The sequence below is a fragment of the Phocoena sinus genome, chromosome 5 (genome assembly GCF_008692025.1).
Source record: "Phocoena sinus isolate mPhoSin1 chromosome 5, mPhoSin1.pri, whole genome shotgun sequence".
In the NCBI taxonomy this organism is placed as follows: Eukaryota; Metazoa; Chordata; class Mammalia; order Artiodactyla; family Phocoenidae; genus Phocoena; species Phocoena sinus.
The window spans coordinates 93324977-93350114 of NC_045767.1; the positions used below are offsets into that span (position 1 = coordinate 93324977).

At 36.0% G+C, this 25138-nt stretch overlaps 1 protein-coding gene across 1 annotated transcript in view; it reads right to left on the reverse strand.

Annotated features, from left to right (window-relative positions):
- Window positions 1-25138, reverse strand: part of CCDC158 (coiled-coil domain containing 158) — a 78059-nt gene that overhangs the window by 23320 nt on the left and 29601 nt on the right. Inside the window, exons 13-17 of the mRNA XM_032633143.1 lie at window positions 23795-23907; window positions 19884-20042; window positions 18424-18516; window positions 17534-17632; window positions 894-1051 (exon numbers count right to left, since the gene is read on the reverse strand). Coding sequence (XP_032489034.1) covers window positions 894-1051; window positions 17534-17632; window positions 18424-18516; window positions 19884-20042; window positions 23795-23907 — 622 coding nt within the window. The remainder of the gene's footprint in view (window positions 1-893; window positions 1052-17533; window positions 17633-18423; window positions 18517-19883; window positions 20043-23794; window positions 23908-25138) is intronic.

Genomic DNA, 25138 nt, shown 5'->3' on the forward strand with positions numbered 1-25138 from the left:
AAAAATAGACAAATCCAATTAATATTTTGCTACCTCAGGTTAATAAACACTAACTGAACATCTTAAGAAAATGGAGATTGTTTATATAAAAGTATTATGTCAGAAAGTATTATTTTGAGATATTTCCCATATAACCAGAAAAGAAAATTACAATGGGTTATTATAATACTAACAACATATAATTAGTATTATAATGCTAAGAATATAGTATATACCATATTAAAATGCTCTAAGCTAATTTAATAATAGCACACATTAAAAATTTAAAACACTTTTGAAAAGAGTATGAGGATCTCATTGATTTCTGCAGGCAGTGGCTGGTGGACTGGTTGAATCCTTTTTTGGATCTGACTTTTATTAATTTAAGTCATTGCCTAGACTTAATGCCTAGAGAACCAAAGCTTTCCAATTAGTTTATACCTAGGGAGTTATGCAGTTCTCAGGGTTTGAGCTTTAGCTTCACCATGTGTGGTTGTAGGTAAGTCAACCTTTTGGAACTTGTGTTTTTCTCATTTTTAAAATGGGATAAATAAATCCTGCTCTATCTTGTCTCAAACAGACAGTTGTTGTGACAATCAAATAAGATTATGAATGTGAAATCTGTTGGGAACTATAAATTACTGTATGAATGTAACTTTGGGTAACACGTTGCCTTGACTAATTTCTGAGTAGGAAAACTATCGCTATTATTTTCTCTTGATGTCAAGGTGTTTTACTTTTGCTAACTCATCCACTTTTGTTTTGTAGGATTAAAGCAAATTAATCTGGTAATGTCCAGATACCCCTCAAAGTTACTGAAACTTCAACCCCCCAGAAGTTGTCCCACATAGACACCGTGATCACCACCCACTGATTAGAGAAGCCTTCCCACTGTCAAGTACACTCAGTCTTACACAGCCACATAGGAGGTCCCCAGAGATGGTGCTCTCCAGTCTTCCTCGCTCTTGCCCAGGCGCACGGGTGGCTCCTCATTGATCACACTTCTCAACTCCTGGAGAAGCTGTTTCAAGTCCCTCGTTGGATCTTCCTTTGTATTAGGTTTCGTAGAGTGCTGAATTAAAACAATTTACAAGACAAGGACACTTTGTTTTTTTCAGATTCAAATGCCATTTCCTACTATAAAATTAATTCAACTGGTAAACAGAAATTATGGAGGAGAAAGAAGAGGAAATAAAAAACCTGTAATCTTACTACTCAGGGATAATCAATAATATTCAATCAATAATCCACACAGTGCTATATCTAGTCTATAAATGTGTGTATACCTATTTATACATATATGTAAACACAGGATCAAACTATACACATTTATTTTTAAATCCTTTTTTATTTTTTAACTTTAACAATGCGGTAAGTACATCTTACCATGCCATTAAATATTTACAACTACATCCAGGCAAAATAATTCCAATACTTTTGTTAAGGGCTGAACTAATTTTATAAAGCTACAGAACTTTACAAGTAAGGAACTCTCTAGCGATGAGTCAATCTACCCCCAACACTTTACTGATGAGGAAAGAGACATCCAGTATTTTCAAACTGTGTTAGTTGGAGAATAATATAAAAAAGATTTTCAAATAGATAGTATTCCTCAATGAATATTTATAATATAAGAAAAAGTACAGAGGTTCCCAATTGGCACAAAAAGAGAGGAAACCGAACATTAGTCAGAAGTTGCCCTGGTGAGCAGGTGGACTTAGTTGGAGGATGTTCATGGCTAGAGAGGCATCAAGCATCATCAAACTATTTCAGCCAGAAGTGTCTGTCCCAAGGCAGAGTTACACCTGCCACACGGATTGGTTGCTGAAGGATGAACACTGCAAAATTTTTGTTCTTTGGGCATTACTTTTCTAGGGTCCATGTCAACCAAGTGTTGATGTTACTGGTATAACCCTCACATTCCCCTCCCCCTCCTACCACCACTGATAAACCACATAAAATATCCAGCTGAAGGTGTCAAGAGTTCTAACTGAATGTGTGGTAATTATGATCTTTCCAGTTTACTGATGGTCACCTTACCTAGAAATTACCATGATGAGTTCAGAATTTCATAAATTAGACTCCATTAAATTATGAAATTTGATTTCATTAATTTAAAATATATGAAGATGTGAACCGTTTTTTTTGTTTGTTTTCTGTTTCTGTTTTTTTGCGGTACGCGGGCCTCTCACTATTGTGGCCTCTCCCGCTGCGGAGCACAGGCTCCGGACGCACAGGCTCAGCGGCCATGGCTCACGGGTCCAGCCGCTCCGCGGCATGGGGGATCTTCCCGGACCGGGGCACGAACTCGTGTCCTCTGCATCGGCAGGCGGACTCTCAACCACTGAGCCACCAGGGAAGCCCTGAACCATTTTTCATAGACTTTATTTTTGAGAGCAGTTTTAGGTTCACAGCAAAAATGAGTATTAGGTACAGAGATTTCCCATATACCCGCAGATCGCACACATGCTGAACAAGTTTCTTAATCATAAATAAAAGCATTTGTCTCTAAGCAGATCCAATTTCACCAAACAAACACTGGCTTTGTTCCTGTCCTAGCCCTGGTGGACATCATATCTAATGTGGAATAAAACTTCAAAAACCAGGGCTTCCCTATGCATAAGTATATTATATTTGAACTGCAGAAAATAAAAAAAAGAAAGATTTTAAAGAAGCCAGAAAAAAAACCCCTTACCTATAGAATAGCAAGGATAAGAATTACATCAGACTTCTCTTCAAACCATGTATGCATGCGAAAAGAGAGTTGAGTGAAATATTTAAAGTACTGAGAGAAATATTTAAAGTACTGAGAGAAAAGCACCTACCAACCTAGAATTATGAACCCTGCAAAATTATCCTTCAAAAGTGAAGGAGAAATAACAACTTTCTCAAACAAAAACTGAGGGAATTTTTTGCCAGTAGACTTGCTTTGCAAGAAATGTTAAAAGTTCTTTAGAGAGAAGGAAAATTATAAGGTCAGAAACCCAGAACTACATAAAGAAAGGAAGAGTATTAAAGGAAGAATAAGTGAAAGTAAAGAACAAAACTTTTTCTTAATTGCTCTAACAGAAGTTTGTTCAAACAATAATAGCAATAATGTATTCAATTAGGTACGTACATCATATATATTAATAAAATATATAATATAATATACATTACGATATGTATTACTAATATATGCTTATGTATAAGTGAAATGAATGACAACAATGATACAAGGGGCAGGAGAGGGGAATTAGTACTATTTTGTTGTTAGCAGGTACTTGTACTACCCATGACACAGTATAGTGTTATATGAAAGTGAACCTGGATTATCTGTAAATGTATATTGCAAACTCTAGGAAAACCACTAAAAAAAGCAGAAAAAAACCCATAATTGATGTGCAAAAGGAGAGAAAAATAAAATCTTACAAAATGCTCAATTTAAAAAAAAGGCAGGAAAAGAGTGAAAGACAAAAATATGAAAGAAAACAAAGGCAATGACAAAAAACAGTAACAAATATGATACATATTAATCCAGCTATATAAATAATCACTTTAAATGTTAATGGTCTAAATATACCAATTAAAAAACAGAGATTGTCAGCGTGCATCAAAAAAAAATAAGACCCAAATATTGTCTACAATAAACCCACTTCAAATATAAAAGCACATACAGATTAAGAGTAAAGAGATGATGGACTTCCCTGGTGGTGCACTGGTTAAGAATCTGCCTGCCAATGCAGGGGACACACGTTCGAGCCCTGGTCTGGGAAGATCCCACATGCCGCGGAGAAACTAAGCCCGTGCACCACAACTACTGAGCCTGTGCTCTAGAGCCCTCAAGCCATAAATACTGAGCCCGCGTGCCATAAATACTGAGCCCGCGTGCCACAACTACTGAGGCCCATGTGCCAAGAGCCTGTGCTCTGCAACAAGAGAAGCCACCGCAATGAGAAGCCCACGTGCTGCAACAAAGAGTAGCCCCCACTCACCGCAACTAGAGAAAGCCTGCATGCAGCAATGAAGACCCAATGCAGCCAAAAATAAAAAATAAATAACAATAAAAAAAAAGTAAAGAGATGAAGAAAGTTACACCATGCTAACACTAATTTTAAAAAATCGGGGGACTTCTCTGGCAGTCCAGTAATTGGGACTTCACCTTCCAGTGCAGGGGGTGTGGGTTCGATCCCTGGTCAGGGAGCCAAGATCTCACATGCCTTGTGGTCAAAAAACCAAAAAAAACATAAAAAACAAGCAATATTGTAACAAATTCTTTGAAAGACTTTCAAAATGGTCCTCATTAAAAAAAAAGTTGGAGTAGCATTAATTTCAGACAGAACAGACTTTAGAGCAAGGAAAGCGATCAGGGATAAAGAAGGGCATTATATAATGATAAACAGGTCAATTTTCTTAGAAGGTATAACAAACCTTAATGTGTATGCACTTAACAGTGGAACATCAAAATATGTGAGGCAAAACCTGACAGAACTGCATGGAGAAATAGATGAATTCACAATTAGTTGGAGACTTTAATAACCTTCTTTCAAAAATGGAAACATTCAGCAGGCAGAAATTCAGTAAGGATATAGTTGAACTTAACAACACCATCAACCAACTGGATATAATTGATACCTAAAGACTAATTCATCTAAAAACAGCAGAATACATATTCTTCTCAAATTTACATGGAACATGTAATTTGGGGCCATAAAACTCACCTTAACAATTATTAAAGAATAAAAATCATACAATGTCTACTCTAGGAACACAATAGAACTGAATTTGAAATCAGTAACAGAAGGACAGCTGGAAAATCCCCAAATAATTGAAGATTAAACAGCACAGTCCTAAATAACACATGTGTCAAAGAAGGTATATCAAGAAAAATTTTAAAATAGTTTGAATGAAATGAAAATGAAAATAAAACTTACCAAAATGTGTGTGATATAGCAAAAGTGGGGCTTAGAGGGAAATTTATAGCACTGAATGCACATATTAGAAAAAAAGGAAGATCTAAAACCAATAATCTAAGCTTCTTTGGGAATTTAGGGGAAAAAAGAGCAAATTAGATCCAAAGCAAGCAAAGAAAATACAAATAAGATTTAAAGCTGAAATCAATGGAATTAAAAACAGGAAACCAATAGAGATAATCAATGACCCAAAAGCAGGTTCTTAAACCTGCTTTTTATTAAAGATCAATAAAATTAGTAAGTCTCTAGCGAGGCTAACTAAGAAAAAAATAGAGGATACAAAAATTTCTATCAGAAAGAGGTGACATCACCACAGATCCCGTGGACATTAAAAACATAATAAAGGAATATTATGAACAACTCTGTACCCACAAATTTGATAACCTAGATGAAATGGACCAATTCCCTGAAAGACATACTCTGTCAGAACTTACATAAGAAGAAATAGAGAATCTGAATAGGCCTATATCTACTAAAGAAATTAAATCAATAATTAATAACCTTTCAAAACAGAAAGCACCAGGCCTAAATGGGTTTACTGCTGAACTCTAACAAACATTTAAGGAAAAGATTACACCAACTCTCTACAATCTCTTCCAGAAAATAGATGTAGACAGAATATTTCCTAAGTCATTCTATGAGACCAGCATTACCCTGATACCAAAACCAAAAACACTAGAAGAAAAGAAAACTATAGACTAATATCTCTCATGAACATAGATATAAAAATATTTGACAAAATATTACTAAGTATAATACAACAATCTATTTTAAGAACTACACCCCACAATCAAGTGGGAATTATCCCAGTTATATAAAGCTAGTTCAACATTCAAAAATCAATTAATATAATCTATCACCATCAACAGGCTAAAGAGGAAAAATCTCATGATTAAATTAATAGATGCAGAAAATGTATCTGACAAAATCCAACATCCACCCATGATAAAGTATCTCAGCAAAAGGCCATTTACAACCAACCCGTAGCCAACATAGTACTCAACAGTGAAAAGCTGAATGCCTTCCCACTAAATTCAGTAACAAGACAAGGATGTCCGCTCTTGCTGCTTCCATTTAACACAGTAGTGGACGTCCTAGCCACAGCTATCAGACAAGAAAAAGAAATAAAAGGTGTCCAAATTGGAAGGGAAGAGGTAAAAACATTTGCAGACGATGTGATACTCTATATAGAGAACCCTAAAGTCTCTACCCAAAAACTATTAGAATAAATGAATTCAGCAAGGTTGCAGGATACAAGATTAACATACAGAAATCTGGTCCATTCCTGTACACTAATAATGAAATATCAGAAAGAGAAAGCAAAACAAAATCCCACTTAAAATTGCATCCAAAAATATAAAATACCTGGGAATAAACTTAACCAAGGATGTGAAAGACCTGTACTCTGAAAACTATAAAACACTGATAAAGGAAACTAAAGATGATTCAAAGAAATGGAAAGATATCTCATGCTCTTGGATTGTAATAAGTAATCTTATTAAAATGGCCATACTATCCAAAGCAATCTACAGATTTAACACAATCCCTATCAAAATACCCCATGACATTTTTCACAGAACTAGAACAAATAATCCTAAAATTTATATGGGACCACAAAATTGCCAAAGCAATCCTGAGAAAAAAGAACAAAGCTGGAGGTATAACCCTCCCAGACTTCAGACTATCCTATAAAGCTACAGTAATCAAAATAGTGTAGTACTGGCACAAAAACAAACACATAGCTCAATGGAACAGAATGGAGAGCCCAGAAATAAACCCAGGCACCTTCAGTCAATTAATCTATGACAAAGGAGGCAAGAATATACAGTGGAGAAAAGACAGTTTCTTCAGTAAGCGATGCTGGGAAAACTGGATAGCCACATGTAAAACAATGAGATTAGAACATTTCCTCACACCATATACAAAAATAAACTCAAAATGGTTTGAAGACCTAAATGTAAAACCTGAAACAATAAAACTCCCATAAGAGAACATAGGTGGAACATTCTTTGACATATTTTCTTGTATCAGTCTCCTAAGGCAAAAGAAATAAAAGCAAAAATAAACAAATGGGACCTAATTAAATTTAAAAGTTTTTGAACAGCAGAGGAAACTTTCCATCAACAAAATGAAAAGACTACTTACAGAGTGGGAGATCATATTTGCAAATTATGTGACTGACAAGGGGTTAATATCCAAAATACACAAACAGAGCATATAACTCAATATCAAACAAACAAACAATCCAATCAAAAAAATGAGCAGAAGTCTTGAATAGATATTTTTCCAAAGAAGACATACAGATGGCTAACAGGCAAATGGAAAGATGCTCAACATCACTAATTATTAGAGAAATACAAATCAAAGCCACAAAGAGGTATCACCTCATACCTGTCAGAATGGCTATCATCAAAAAGTCTACAAATAGAGAATTCCCTGGTGGTCCAGGGTTAGCACTTGCTGCTTTCACTGCAGGCCCAGATTCAATCCCTGGTTGGGGAACTAAGATCCTGCAAGCCATGCAGTGCAGCCAAAAAAAAAAAAAAAAAAAAAGTCTACAAAAACAAATGTTGGCAAGGATGTGGAGAAAAGGGAACTCTCATACACTGTTGGTGGGGACATAAATTGGTGCAGCCACTATGGATAACAATATGAAGGTTCTTTAAAAAACCAAAAATTGAACTACTATATGATCCAGTAATTCCACTCCTGGGTAAATATCCAGAAAAAACAAAAACACTAATTTGAAAAGATACAGGCACCCCAATGTTCACAGCAAGTAATATTTACAATAGCCAAGACATGGAAGCAGCCCAAGTGCCTATGAACAGACAACTGGATTAAGAAGATGTGACGCATATATATACACACACACACATACACACACACACACAATGGATACTACTCAGCCATAAAAAGGAATTGTAATACTGCCAGTTGCAGAAATGTGGATGGACATAGAGAACATTATGTTTAGTGAAATAAGTCAGACAGAGAAATTGTTTAGATTCCACATAAGATATCACTTATATGTGAAATCTAAAAATATAATACAAATGAATATATATGCAGAACAGAAACAGACTCACAGATATAGAAAACAAACTTGTGGTTACCAAAGAGGAGAGGGATGGGGAAGGGACAAATCATGGGTATGAGATTAACTACTATATGTAAAATAGATAAGCAACAAGGATATACTGTATAGCAGAGGGAATTATACCCATTATCTTATAACAACCTATAATGGAATATAATCTTCAAAAATACTGAATCACTATGCTGTACATCTGAAAGCAACACAATATTGTAAATCAACTATATTTCAATTTAAAAATAATTATTTACAGTCTTGAAAGGGGAAAAACCTCTCAGTAAACTAGGAATAGTGGGGAACTTCCTCAATTTGATAAAGAACACCTATAAAAACCCTACAGCTAACATCACACTTAATGGGGAGAAGCTAGATACTATCTTGCTAACGTCAAAAACTAGGCAAGCGGCTTCCCTGGTGGTGCAGTGGTTGAGAGTCCGCCTGCTGATGCAGGGGACGCGGGTTCGTAACCCGGTCCGGTAAGATCCCACATGCCGTGGAGCGGCTGGTCCCGTGAGCCATGGCCGCTGAGCCTGCGCGTCTGGAGCCTGTGCTCCACAACGGGAGAGGCCACAGCAGTGAGAGGCCTGCATACCGAAAAAAACAACAACAACAACAACAAAAAACTAGTCAAGAATGTCCCTTCTCATCACTTCTGTTCAACATCATATTGGAAGTCATAGTTAATGAAATAAAAAGAACAAAAAGGAAAAAAAAGGTGTACAGATTTGCAAAGGAAGCAATGACTGTCTTTCTTCACAAATGACATGATTCGCTATGTAGAAAATCCCAAAGAATCAACAACAGTAACAAGAAAACTGCCGGAACAAATAAGAGATTATTGCAAGGTGTCAGGAAACAAGGTTAATAAACAAAAGTCAATTGCTGTATAAGAGCAATGAACAATTGGATTTTAAAATTAAAAACACAATACCATTTACATTAGTACCAAAGATATAGAATTCTCAGGTATAAGTCTAACAAAATATGTACAAGATCTACATGAGTAACACTAAAAAATTCTGATGTAAGAAATCAAAGAAGAGCTAAATAAATGGAGAGATATTCCATGTTCATGGATAAGAAGACCCAATATTGTTAAGATATCAGTTTTTTCCAACCTGATTTATGAATTAAATACAATCTTAATCAAAACCCCAATAATTCTTTAAATTTTGTTGATATTGACAAACTGATTTTAATGTTTATATGGGAAGGCAAAAACCCCAGAAGAGCTAAGACAATAGTGAAGGTGAACAAAGTTGGAGAATTGACACTATCCAAGTTCAAGATTTACTGTAATAAGACAGTGTGGTACTGGTAAAAGAACAGACAAATAGACTGATGGAACAGAATAAAATAAAGATCCCAGAAATAGTCCCACACAAATATAGCCAACTGATCTTCAACAAAAGAGCAAAGGTAATTCAATAGAGAAAGGGCACTATTTTCAACTAGTGGTGCTGGAAAAACTTGACATCCACATGCAGAAAAAAATGAATCTAGATGCAGACCTTATATCCTCCACAAAAATTAACTCAAAGTGAATCACAGACCTAAATGTAAAATTCCAGACTATAAAACTCCTAGAGGATAATATAGGAGAAAATTTAGATGACCTTAGGTTTAGTGATGACTTTTTAGATACAACATCAAAAGCATGATCCATGAAAGAAAAATATCAGTAAATTGTACTTTATTAACCTTAAAAACTTTTATTTGTGAAAGATAATGTTTAAAAAATGGAAATATGAACAACAGACTGGCAGAAAATCTTTTCAAAACAGATAACTGATAAAAGACTGGTAACTAAAATACACCCCAAAAAAGAACCTCTTAAAATTCAACAATAATAAAAAATTTTAAATGCCCTTTCAAAAATGGGTAGAAGTTTGGAACAGACATCTCACCATAGAAAATATGTATATGGTAAATAAACATATGAAATTAGGCTCAACATTGTATTTCATTAAGGAATTTCAAAGTCAAACAACAAGATATCATACTACACCACACTCCTCTTAGAATGGCTAAAATCCAAACACTGACAACACCAAATGTTGTCAAGGATGGGGAGCAACAGGAACTCTTATTCACTGCTGGTGAGATTACAAAATGGTACAGCCTCTTTGGAAGACAGTTTCATTGTTTCTTACAAAACTAAACATGCTCTTACTATACAATGCAGCAATCATGCTCTGTGGTATTTACCTAACAGAGTTGAAAACTTATGGCTGTGCAAAACCTGCACATAGATGTTTATCTGCACATAGATTTATTCATAATCTGCCAAAACTTGGAAGCAATCAAGATATCCTTCAACAGGTGAATGGATAAACAAACTGTGGTACACCCATACTATGGAATATTATTCAGTGAAAAAGAAATTAGCTACTAAGGGATGAAAAGATATGAAGGAATCTTGCAAGCATATTGCTAAGTGAAAGAAACCAATGTGAAAAGACTATATACTATATGATTCCAATTATATGATATTCTGGAAAAGACAAAACTACAAAGAGAGTAAAAAGATCACTGGTTGCCAGGGGTTCAGGGGGAGGGGGGGAAGAGATGAACAGGTGAAGCACAGGGCATTTTTAGAGCAGTGAAACTATTTTGTATAATACTATAATGGTCGATATATACCATCATACATATGCCAAAACCCACAGAATGTACAATACAAGGAGTGAACCCCAATGTAAATTATAGACTTCAGTTAATAATAATGTATCAATATTGGCTTATCAATTGTAACAAACGTACCACACTAATGCAAGATATTGGTAATAGGAGAAACTGGGGGGAGGGAGGGGGAGGGCAAAGGGAGTCTATGGGAGCTCTCTAAACTTTCTGCTCAATTCTCTAGTTTCTGCTAAAACTATCCTAAAAAAATAGTCTATTAATTTAAAAAGAAAAAAAAAAAGAAACAGTAAACTTTGGAAGCAAAAATGACAAAATCATATCAATTTATATCTTTATCAGTAAGGTATGATACAAGAGTGGCCATTATGCTGCACCCTTCCCATTACCATCTGACCATTTTATATGCAAAATTGTTAGCTTGTTTTTGCTTTAATATGCAGTAATAATTATTTGTTTATAAATGAGTTTGAACATTTTTCATGTTTATTGACTATATGCATTTCTTATGTGAATTTTGTATCCATATCTTTAGTACACTTTTCTTTTAGAGTATATGCTATCTTCATCTGGGTATGTAAAAACTCTCTATATTATATACATTAACCCTTTATTTATTAGAAATATTTTTCTAGTTTGTGATTTCATTTTGATTTTGTTTATGGTCGTTTTGTGATTTAAGTTTTATTTACTCAAAATAATCAATCGTTCCTTTTTTAAATTAATTAGTTAATTTATTATTTATTTTTGGCTGTGTTGGGTCTTTGTTGCTGTGCACAGGCTTTCTTTAGTTGCGGCGAGTGGGGGCTAACCTTCATTGCGGTGCGCAGGCTTCTCACTGCGGTGGCTTCTCTTGTTGCAGAGCACGGGCTCTAGGCAAGCGGGCTCAGTAGTTGTGGCACACAGGCTTAGTTGCTCTGCGGCACGTGGGATCTTCCCAGACCAGGGCTCGAACCCATGTCCCTTGCACTGGCAGGTGGATTCTTAACCTCTGTGTCACCAGGGAAGTCCCAATTGTTCCTTTTAATGTTTATAAATCTTGTAATACTTTCACTGATTCATTTTTAATACTTTTGTATGCTGTTTGATTCATATGGAACATATTTTGATTTATAACATAAGCAAAATACACTTTTAAAAATTAGAAAATAGCTAGGAAATGAACAATTTAAAAACATTCTTTACATATGACTTCTGTCTGGCTGGTAAAGAAATAGCTACATATAAGCTCTTCCTGAAGTTACTGGAGCCCGTCAAAGAATCTTGCTCTCTCCCACTCCAATCTCTGACCCTTAGGATACACATTAAGGCTATTGCTAGGGGACATACATTTTCAGGTTAAAACTTCTACAAGCTTTTTTGGTTTCAAGGGAAGAATATAAGCTTATACTGTTGTTGTTAAACTTAAGGTTTGTTTTGTGATTTGATTAGCTTCCTATTACATTTTGACTCTGAAATTATTTTATGTTAAATTTGTTTCCAAAATACCTTGCAAATTATATCTCTAATGTACCTCCATCTTCCCCAGATACTGTTCTCTCTAATGGCCTTGAGCCCATTACAGGCAAACTTATGAGTTATAATGTAAGATAAGTAATGTCTAGGGAGAATGTGTGCTTCTCAACTCCTCCTAGCTCCATTTTCCAAAGATAGAAGATGAATGTAAAAGCTAAAAATAAAAGCTTGATCTCATTCAGTTTGAATTAGACTATTCTATTTTGAGAATGTCTGACCAAATCCATCTCCTATAATACTTATGTTCCTGTCAGAAGGCGGTAATAAAAATGGAATAAAAATATACTGTTTAGAATATATATATATATATTATTTATATTGTCTGCTAAAAATGGGTGAGTAGGAAATAAGACAAAAGTTACAAAGTCTTGCTGAAAGTCTTGCTCACATCATGGGTACTTCAATGACAAAGATCAAGCACAGCTAGCACAAATTACAGTGCCTGTGTACAGAGTCTGATATATAAACAAAATAAATTATACGATCCTGGAAATATTTTATTTTTATATGCTACAATAGCCTTTATCTGAAACTTTCATCTAAAATCTTCTATGTCAAGCTACCAATTATTTGTGTGTATGTGTCTGTCTGTGTAGGTATGTATTTAGATACACATACATATATACATGTTCTTGGTGTTTGAGCTTGGATCAAATCACATAATATAATTTTTCTGGTTCTACCATTTTCTCACCTGTTAAAACTAGGGCAATCAATTGGATAATTTTTAATGCCTTTGTACCTCCAAAATGGTATAATATTCATCCACAAAGACCTAATGAAATACACTGTTGGTTCAGGTAGAGTATCTATTTACGTCATCATCCATTTATTTTGTTTATAAACAGCATTCAACAGTGTGGTGTAGAGAATGAGTACAGTATAACTGGCTAAGGAGACAGGTTCTAGGCTCAGGCTATCTTGGTTAAGTGTTGGCACAACTGGGTTTTTGGAGTGTGAACTCTGTAAGTCACTTAGCTTCTCCAAGCCTCAGTTTCCTCCTCTGTAAAATAAGTATAATAACAGCACTTATCTCGTGTGGGTGGTTGTGAGGAATAAATTATATAATCTATAGAAAGTATGCTGCACAGTGCCTGGTGTTCAGTAAGTAATGACTATTATTAGAATCATGGAACAAGAAGACTAAAATGAAACGAGATAAATGAAGGGGCAATGGAGAACAATGCACATAGAAATATTCTACTTTTAAACATAAGACTTGGCATTTATTTTTGCTCTATCTGAAGCCCCACTAAAATGACACTAAAGAAATTAACAAGGATAAAGAGGAAAGGAGAGATAACATTAGATGAGTAATGATGATCAAATTTGGGGAGATGGAAAGCAAATATGTAATTCATAATTAATTTAGTAGAACAAAGCAAAGCTAAAACATCAAGTACCTGCACAGAAGTAGCCAGGAAGCAGTAAGCTGCTCTGTATCAGGGTATTCCAGAAAGACTCAGGAAATGGAGGCCTTGTGTATTTCTAAAGGCCAGGGTAAGGGACAGGGCAGCAAAATGGGAGGACTGGCTAAAAGTTTATGGTAGAAGCTGTGAGAACACCAGATGTCCTCCCCACGGAGTCAGGTAATAATTCGTTCTTTTCCCCTAAATACATTTAGAGGCTTAATCTCTGGGTGAGGTTGAACCAAAGGACTTTAGGCTCCAAAAGGATATCTGGCATGGCAGGAGGGAAGGTTGCAAACTGAAAATATAAGCATAAAGTAAGATTTACAGATATATAGATACCCCAGATTCCCTGCCCCACTCACCTCTCAGAATACTGGCAGATAGATTTATATCTACAAGTCTGTAGTAAGACAATCGCTCTTTAAGGGAATTAACAGGACCAAGAAAAAAAACTAAGATCATTTTTGGATCCCTCGGTTAAAAAGTAATATCTAACCATCTACTAGCTAACAAATCCTGTGAACCTTACAAAGTGCTTTTCATTGGTTTTTTAGGGCCTCAGTCTTAAATACGAATGGACAGCCAATGATCGCCAAACAGTGAAGGAAAATCTCCAACATGAAAGACAGACATCAAAACAAACAGAAAAAAAATGAATTTAAAGAAACAGCAATAATTCAGGTAACAGAAGAAATGACTGAAGAACTGATACTAATATCCTTAAATAGAAATGAGGAAGTACCGCATCCACAAAAGAACATAAAACTATATAAAGAGAAGATTTAAAATACAAGAAAAGCCTCCTGGAAATTTTTAAAAATACATGATATCAGAAAAAAATTCAATAGATGTTTGGAAGATAGAGTTGAGGAGTTTTCCCAGAAGGTGGGAATAAAATATGAGGAGATGGAAATTGGAAGTCAAAATTAAAGGAGATTAGAGAATAAATCCAGAAGGCTTAATAGGTGACTTAACAGGAATTCTAGAGAGAACTGAACAAATGAAGGAAGAAAATGATCAAATAAATGACACAAGAAAACTTCAGAGAAGAAAGAACATAAGAGCCTGCACAATGAAGGGAAAAAGACTCCCAGCAGAGATCACCCTGAAATGAATACCAGAGGTAGAGAAAAGACTCTAAAATCTTTGAGAAACAAACAAACAGGCCACATACAAAAGCCCTGGAATCAAAATGGCACAATAGTAACAACATTTTGCACATCAATCAAATGTAAGTGAGGAATAAAGGTATTTTCAGACATGCAAGGTTTCAAAACACTTAATGAATGAAATGCACCCATTCTCAGGAAACCACTGGATTATATAATCTCTGCCAAATGCTGGCAAGGCTGTGGAACAAGAGGAACTCTCATTCACTGCTAGTGGGAGTGTAAAATGGTACAGCCACCTTGGAAGACAGTTTGGTAGTTTCTTACAAAACTAAACAGATTCTTACCATATGACCCAGCAATCATGCTCTTGATATCTGCCCAAAGGAGTTGAAAACATGTCCACACAAAAAACTGCACATGGATGTTTATAGCAGCTTTATTCACAATCACCAAACTTTGGAAGCAACCAAGGTGCCCTTTAGTAGATGAACAGATAAACTGTGGTACATCCAGACAATGAAAATCCAGTGCTAAAAAGAAATGAACTATCAAGCCATGAAAAGACATGGAGGAATCTTAAATACATATTACTAAGTGAAAGAAGCCAATCTGAAAAGGCTACATACTGTATGATTCCAACTCAATGACATTCTGGAAAAGGTAAAACTGGGAGACAATAAAAAGATCAATGGTTGCCAGGGGTGTATGCGGGGGAGGCAGAACTTTTAGTAAAGTGAAAATACTTTGTATGATATGATAATGATGGATATTTGTCAATTATGACATATGTATAAACATTTGTACAAATCCATAGAATGTACCACGCCAAGAGCAAACCCCAAGGTAAACTATGGACTTTGGGTGATTATGATGTGCCGATGTAGGTTCATCCTTGATAACACATCATTCTGGTGAATGATGTTTATAATGGGGAGGCTGTGCATGTGTGAGGGCAGGGAGTATAAGGGAAATCTCTGTATCTTCTTTTCAATTTTGGTGTGAATCTAAAACTGCTCTAAAAAATAGTCTTGAAAAAAAGGCAGTAAAAAGAGCAGACAAAAATATGACCAGAAACCAAGAGAAACAATGGTCAGAAGTTCATAGGGGATTCAGACAATGGAGTTATCACATACCAATTTAAGAAATAAAGTTACTTAATAGTACAAGTTGCAGAAGGAAACAAGAGAATGGAGCAGAAAAAATAGTCAAGAATATAAAAGGTAAAAATTTTCCAAAATCAATGAAAGATATCAATCCACACATCCAGGAAGATCAGTGAGCCCCAAGAAAGATAAATGCAAAGAAGACTACACACAGGCACATCACAGTCAAACTGCTTAAACCAAAACAAAGAGAAAATCTTTAAAGTGGTTAGAGAAAAAAAGTGCCTCCCAAAAAGCGACAATAAGACTTAAAACTGACTTGTCAGTAGAAACAATGAAAACCTGAACACAATATTTTACAATGAATTCATTCACCGATTAGACAAATATGTACTGAATACCTACCACATGCTAGATACTGTTCCAGGTGCTTGGAACACATCAGTGAATAAAACAAAGAATGTATGTTACATTTAATGTGTAAAACTATATAATAAACACTTTTAAGGGAAGAAATTGTATAAAACATGCTTAACAGTCTATTTATTTATTTATTTATTTTTTATTTTTTATTTTTTTTTAAATTTTATTTTATTTTGTTTTTATTTATTTTTGGCTGCGCTGGGTCTTCGTTGCTGTGCGCGGGCTTCCTCTAGTTGTGGCGAGTGGGAGCTACTCTTTGTTGTGGTGCACGGGCTTCTCATTGCAGTGGCTTCTCTTGTTGCGGAGCACGGGCTCTAGGCGCACAGGCTTCAGTAATTGTGGCGCGCAGGCTCAGTAGTTGTGGCTTGCGGGCTTCAGAGCACAGGCTCAGTAGTTGTGGCGCACAGGCTTAGCTGCTCCGTGGCATGTGGGATCTTCCTGGACCAGGGATCGAACCTGTGTCCCCTGCGTTGGCAGGCGGATTCTTAACCGCTGTGCCACCAGGGAAGCCCTAACAGTCTATTTAGATAATACACTTCATTACTGCTGTTAGAATTACAATTAAAGTGTTAAATTTAATAGACTTATGACTAGTACTTTTTCAGTGATGGATGAGATTCTTTATAATCAAGTACAGTCTATGTATTAAAGAGCCTAAGTACTAGGCTGGCTTTTGGGTAATGAGGAGTCATGGCATTTCAGAGCTGATCTTCTAGAAAACCCCAGAGATGATCTATAGTCCAGACTCCTCATTAGAGATGAAAAGGAACAATATATTTAACTCAGTTTCCAAGGTCACACAAAGTAGTTAGAGACACATCTTAAGTCCCAATGACTCCTGGTCAAATGTTCTTTGTTGTGTTTGTTGTTTTCTTCATGGGGAGAGGGGTTTAATTTAATTTTTATCAATGTAACGTGCATATAGTTTTAAAGGTAAAATGATTTTATAACATTTAAAACAAAAAGCAGCAGTCTCCTTTCCTTCCTCTGCCCACCTCCAAGTTCCAGTCTCCAGAGAGGACCATGTTAACTTCTAATATTAATAATATTCTTTTGTTTGATAGAGTGTTACTTGCTGTGTGATAGCTAGTTTATCAGTGCACATAACTCATGTGTGTGAAAATAGTCCATTTCAACTTTTTCATTTTGCAGTGCATGCTTTCCATTGAAATGCATAAGCAGGATAACTGGTAGGTTACTAGCAACCCTGTTGCTATATGTACAACAGGACTATTAACTAATGAAATTGATTTTCATGTGTGATTTCATGTGTGATTAGACTATAAGACTAGTTACTTACATGAGATAGGAAGCTGGCTGCAGACTGGGCAGCAGGTGATGGGTGTAGAAGGCGTGGTTTCACAGAAGAATTGGAGGTGTACCCAGGGCCCTTAAGTTCCTGGAAGACAATATACATGTGAGCAAAATAACTGTCAACCTACAGTGAGAATTGTGAAATCAAAATGTATTTTTGCAAATATAATTTCAGTCTTACATGTTGAACTTCTACAAAGTTTTAAGCCAAAGTATTAAGCAAGATGATTCGGGTGTATATTACTCTTTGGGGACTAAACATGGGCTTAGGAAGATGCCTTCACACTTCTGATGGATAAAATCATTCCAGATGTGAAAACATATCTCAGATGGGATGCTACTACGTTGGTTTCTAACTTTGACAAACACTCCACACTACTTCTGACATACTACTGAGAAAGACCCTCTCCAACTATGGAGTGCTCCTGCCTGTGAAAATATCCAGTATTGAGATCTTAAAGTATGTCTGCAACTTTAAAATATACTCAAAAGCCAGACATATACTCCAGTGGAAAAATCTACTATTTTTAAAGAAGACATGTTTTGTCATGCAAATTACATCATTTTTTTAATTTTCCAAACAAGCCAAACATACTTGACCTCCAGTATACAAATCTCTGGTTCCCCAAGGTAGGTACTTCTATGTTTCCCTCATTCAGTACAGACTTAACAAAAAGCATGGTGCTTCAATTTGTTACTATATGCTAAAAGGATAGGTATAATCTGTACAATGCACAGATTTTATAATTGCTAATATTAGATAATGTTAAAAGTACACTTGAATGTATCTAAAGTACATGGGGAAAATATGAAAGTATATCAAACCAAGGCATAATTTTTGCTTAAATTACTATTTTTGATGAAAAAAGATCTTACTTTTACATCCAAAGTGTGTTGAAGTTTTAGGCGCACTGATTCTTGTTCCTGATGCTGTATTATATCTTGACATTCTGCAAACTGCAAAGATGCCTACAATCAAGCAACCACATGTGGTTTACCCTCCATTCTTTATGCAATTTTATTTTATTAATATATAAATGCAGAGTCGCCACCTATTCAAGGAAACTTCCCCTGTTCTTGGCACACTGTATTACATTTATCTATTTATTTATGTTTTATTCAGAAAACTTGAGAGTAATTGGAGGCCATGTCTTTATCCTCTGTAGCCCCAGCATCTACATGGCATTTAGTATGTGGAGGGCACTCAAAAGAATGAATGAACTAAGGATGAAATGAGCAAACAGCTTTAGCAATGTAAAAACATTTCTATAAAAATAACCACAACTGAAATTCATTGAGTCAATATATCATGTTCTAAGACCTAAGTTTCAATAGGTGGGATCACAGGTCATTTTCTATCACCATGAAGGCTCTGATTTCTCAAGAATCAATGACTAGTCTTGGTATATTTTTAGGCTTCCAGAGTTTTCAGGTGACACAAAGAGAGATTTACTTCTCTACGATAAATGGCAAAGACAAATACAGTGTCATCATTGATCCTTCTCATTATTTAAGCTGTGTTCCCCACCTGCACTTTCTTTTCTTTTTTTTTTAATTGATTATTTGTTTTTTTTAATTTTATTTTTGGCTGTGTTGGGTCATCGTTGCTGTGCGCGGGCTTTCTCTAGTTGCGGTGAGCGGGGGCTACTCTTTGTTGCAGTGTGCGGGCTTCTCACTGTCGTGCCTTCTGTTGTTGCAGAGCACAGGCTCTAGGCGTGCAGGCTTCAGTAGTTGTGGCACGTGGGCTCAGTAGTTGTGGCTTGCGGGCTCTAGAGCTCAGGCTCAGTAGTTGTGGCGCATGGGCTTAGTTGCTCCGCAGCATGTGGGATCTTCCCGGGCCAGGGCTCGTACCTGTTTCCCTTGCATTGGCAGGCAGATTCTTAACCACTGTGCCACCAGGGAAGCTCCCCACCTGCACTTTTTGAACTCCACAAAGTGCCAGACGTTAGCATTACTTTATCTATGTATGGATATTATTAACAGACTGTATTCTACCTAGTATTCAAGTCCTTCTTTGATAGTAAGTTAGATTGGTGGTATTTTTAGTTATTCAGGTCACGAAGGATACCAGGAGCATCTTATATCTTATATCTGACTGCTCTTGTGACCTGTTAGCCAGAAAAAAGATCATTTTGTAAAAAGTATGCATCATGACTATGTTTTTAAAGCTCAGCCTTCTGTACAGGATACAGTTTTTTTCTTGTGTGAGGTGACTGGGATACAATACAGTTTGACAGATTTGGTTCCTATCAACATGGACCTTTCATTCAGAACAATTCTACTTGGTTAATAACTATTTAGTTGATAACTATTTTATATATTTAGTTAATAACCACCTTATCAAGAGCAACTTCCATATTAGCAAACTTTTCTTTCAGTCGGCGTTCCTGAGATCGTAGGACTTCTAGTTCTCCCACCATCTTGTTTTTCTCTGTTGCAACAGTACTCAGTTCCTGGCTTAATTTTGTCTTTTCTTCTTTTAGAAAATGGTTTTCCTACAATTACAGAGGAGAAAATATCAGAAACAATATGCTGATGTAGATGCTGAGATGTGATGGAAATATAAAACTATTATGTAAAGATCTGAACTATAGCTTAACTGTATACGGATTGGAGTTGGGAGCTGCTAGAATTATGTTACCATGTTCTGTCTCATTTTTATCACTACTAGTTTATTACTTCTTTGTAGGCTTATTAAATCTTTGATAAAACCTATGAACTATGTAATAACTGTGCTGTCGTAAAAAGAGACAGTGTTGTGGTGAATTGAGACTGAGTAATCATATACCAAATCAAATTGAAACTTCTTTAAAATGACACAAGAGATTTAAAGAAGACACACGTATTTGAAATCTTTATGGTTTTTCTATTTTGTTTCAAGGTTGAATATTAATTTCACAAATGGTTAAATATTAATTTCACAAATGCCTACTATAGACCCTCTGGCATAAAAAGAAATAGGACACACAGTTCCTGTCCTCAGAGTCACTGTGATCCAGTGATGAGAATGAGCTTCCTGATAAACTGATGGAGAATCTTTGGTATCTAACAAAGTTTGATTAAAATTAGTTCATTCCTTTAAAATACATCATGAAATGCGTAGAAAAGAACAAATGCATAGTAATCAAGTTAAAATATAAACCTGAACTTACTGAGTCTATATTTCTTTCTATATGTTTATTTTTTTTCATAGAGAAAATGTTTAATGTGAACAAGGTAGTAGGTATCACCACTGTAATACACATTTTGGATACAAATAGTTTTTCCTTTTCTGATGAGAAAGAAAGAAGGACTAATTTTTCAAGCTGCCTCCTTCCTGTTTGAGGGGAATGTCATCGAGCTTTGATGAACACTTTCCTTTACTAGGTGCAGGTGTTTCTGGTGACAGCAGGCAGTAACCTCTTACTGCCCTAAGTACCCTTGGGGAGGACGAGGATAAGCCCTGCTTTAGGTTCCAAATAGGCAAATAATGGAAGAAGAAAAAGAAAAGAACACATTTAGGATAAGAAATGGAGGGGAGAAAAAAGTGGGAAAGAACAAAAGCACAGGAAATAAATAAGTCCATATGATGAGGGGTATGCACAAATGTATGTATATATTTGTTAATACTTAGCCTCATTCTAAAAAAAGTATTTCAGCATTTTCGGTATGGGGAAAGCAATTATTTTAGTTGCCCTTATTTTCTGCTTATGCTGTTTACCTTCTCATCTCCATTACAGTCAGTTCTGTTATAACTCTTTTTCTAAAAGTGCAAATTTGTTCCAAAGTGATTGGTGTTATCAGGGAACATTTGAATATAACACAAATTTCACATTTACTTATGCACAGTTTCATTTATGAGAAATACGGGGTCAAGGCAGAAAACAGCACCCAGCTAAACAGAGCTGCACAGAAATACACACAAAGCATACATACACACTCTTCAAACAACTATCAGCTCCCTCAGTTTACCTTGGGTTATGAGCTATGTCCATGCACATCCTGTGTTACAGGAAACCCACCTTCTACCCCTTCTTAACAACTCCCATGCTGCAATTCTTCAAGGCACAAGCAAACTTCCAGTCTTTTTTAAGATAAAGGGCCATCCTAATTGTAGTATTTATGTATCTCTTAACCATTTAACATGTGTAAAACAGTGCTTCCATTTGCATTAGGTTCCTGTTTTCCTTTTGTCACTGATGAAGTTCGTTAGTGTGGTGCTCCTAATCCCACTGTTCTGATAAGCCCCATGGTGGTTTTTATGGCACAATTTTGCATAGCGTGGTGATTTCAGGAACACATATGTTGCATTAGAGCAGAACTGAATATGCTTTGTTTATAACCATTCCGTCTCTCTACCATGAATATCCTTTCGCCTACTTCTTGCAGTTAAAATATTAGCTCTTGGACAGCTACATGTAAAAAAAAATGAAATTAGAACATTCTTTAACACTATACGCAAAAATAAACTCAAAATGGATTAAAGACCTAAATGTAAGACCGGACACTATAAAACTCTTAGAGGAAAACATAGGAAGAACACTCTGACATAAATTGCAGCAATATCTTTTTCGATCCATCTCCCAGAGTAATGGAAATAAAAACAAAAATAAACAAATGCGACCTAACTAGACTCAAAAGCTTTTGCACAGCAAAGGAAACCACAAACAAAACAAAACAAAAAAAAACGCACAGAATGGGAGAAAATATTGCAAATGATGTGACTGACAAAGGATTAGTCTCCAAAATTTACAAACAGCTCATGCTGCTTAATATCATAAAAACAAACAACCCAATCAAAAAGTGGGCAGAAGACCTAAATAGACATTTCTCCAGAGAGGACATGCAGATGGCCAAGAGGCACATGAAAAGATGTTCAACATCACTAATTATTAGAGAAATAAAAATCAAAATTACAATGAGATATCACCCCACACCAGTCAGAATGGCCATCATCAAAAAATCTACAAAAAATGAAATGCTGGAGAGGGTGTGGAGAAAATAGAACCCTCCTATACTGTTGGTGGGAACGTAAATTGGTGCAGCCACTATGGAGAACAGTATGGAGGTTCCTTAAAAAACGGAAAATAGAGCTACCATATGATCCAGCAATCCCGCTCCTGGGCATATATCCGAAGAAAATCATTGTTCAAAAGGATACATGTGCCCCAATGTTCACTGCAGCACTGTTAATAATAGCCAGGACATGGAAGCAACCTAAATGTCTATTGACAGATGAATGGATAAAGAAGATGTGGTACGTCTATACAATGGAATATTACTCGGCCATAAAAAAGAATGAAATAATGTCATCTGCAGCAACAAGGATGGACCTGGAGATTATCATACTAAGTGAAGTAAGTCAGACAGAGAAAGACAAATATCGTATGATATCGCTTATATGCGGAATCTAAAGAAATGATACAGATGAACTTATTTACAAAACAGAAACAGACTCACAGACTTAGAGAATGAACTTAGGGTTACTGGGGAGAAGGGTCGTGGGGAGGGATAGATTGGGAGTTTGGGATTGACATATACACACTGCTGTATTTAAAGTACAATAGAGAACCAACAAGGACCTATTGTATAGCACAGGGAACTCTGCTCAATAATCTGTAACAACCAAAATAGGAAAAGAATTTGAAAAAGAATAGATACATGGGGACTTCCCTGGTGGCACAGTGGTTAAGAATCCGCCTGCCAATGAAGGGGACACGAGTTTGAGCCCTGGTCTGGGAAGATCCCACATGCCGCGGAGCAACTAAGTCCGTGCACCACAACTACTGAAGCCCACACGCCTAGAGCCCACAACAGGAAACTAAGCCTGTGCTCCACAACAGGAAAAGCCACCTCAGTGAGAAGCCCATGCACCTCAATGAAGAGTAGCCCCTGCTCGCCACAGCTAGAGAAAGCCCGTGCACAGCAATGAAGAACCAACACAGCCAAAAATAAATAAATAAATATATTTATTTTTTAAAAAATGAATAGATACATGCAAAAAAATAATAAAAGAGGACCAAGGAAAAAAATAATAAAATAAAATAAAATTCATTCCAGAGTAGTTACAAAAAAAAAAAAAATTACTAGCTCTTTCAAGGTCCTGCTCAAATGTTCCTTCAGGAACTTTCTCCTCATTCTCTCTGTCAGGAATAAACTCTTGTCTTTCTTCCATTGTACTTTGTATCTCTGCTACATCTTCTTCTGTGTTGCAGTTTACTAATGAGTGAACATATTGGCTTCCCCCATTCCAAGGACAGAGACTTACCTCGTTTGCATTTGCCATGGCCTCTTCTAAAAATTGTATCTTGCTCTGAAGGGCATCTATCTGACCTCTTTTAGCCGTAATTTGTTTTTGCATCCCCATTGCCACTTTCATAGCTGGAAAAAAAGGAACTAAACTGTATCTTAGTTTCTAAAGTTTCTAAATTTTGAGAGGTGACTATAATTTGATGGTCAAACATTATGAGAAGGTGACAGGTAAGATTCCTCTAAGGCACGTGGACAGTTTCAAGGAAGTGTTCACAGAAAATGTCTTCAGATTTCACAATATTGGGATATAACAATTTTCAGCAATTACTCAGAGGTTTTGAGCTCAGAAATGTATATAAATGATGATGTTTTGTGATTCCTTGCTAGAATTAATTTCATTGGCCATCATAATTTGCTGTATCTCCAACAGTAATAAATAATGCTGACCAAGTTCATACTTACACATATAGGAAATATATACACACAAAATATATACAGTCATAAAATGAAAAATGTATATAGTATTTTTACTAAAATAATTTTTCTAGAAACTGATATATAAAATACCATGCAAGACATCTACTATAAGTGATCTTTTAAAAGATCCCAGTGATATCACAAACGATTCAATTTCCAGTCTCATGGTTACCGTCATGTGCTTGGAACTTACTGCTGTTTCAGAAGTCAAACTGGCAATGCAAGCATATATGTGATTATTTTACTAAAACTGATGACAGGATGAGAATGTTCTAGACAGGTAGTAGGCACTGAATACTTAAGATATGGCAGGCCACTGAAAAGATAAATAAAGCTCATCCTTGTTTGGAAATTCACAGTCAGGGACCTTATGTTGTTTCTTGGAGTCAGCTGAGGAAAGAGGTTTGGAAATGCCACTGCTTTGAGTTAGGTCCAGTTAGAGCTTAGAGGTTAACAAGAAAAAGAAAATGTGCCATTCTTTAAAAGCAAACTATTGGAGGATGAAAGGTGTGACTTCTTCCCAACAGTTCTTATAGCTAAGCTGTCAAAGACAGGGTTAATACAGGCACAGTGCGCTGATTGGTTGGCATCATTTGCTCACCACTTTGAAGAATTTTGGTCTGATTAAGTGGATCATGGTTGGTCTTCAAAGGTAATTTTCTTAATAAAGTTTTTGTTTTAAGGTGATCTTAATCAATGAAAATAGGCATTCGAGAGCAAATACAGGATTACCTAGTTAATTTAACAATGGTAATGCGACTGGGGCAGTTGTGGAGAGGCCTGGAATACACTGAGGACGAGACTCTGTCTGGTGGAGGGGACGAGGGAACAGACCCCAGATGGGCCTCTGGAGTGATCTCTCCAAGCCCCACCATTTTCTTGG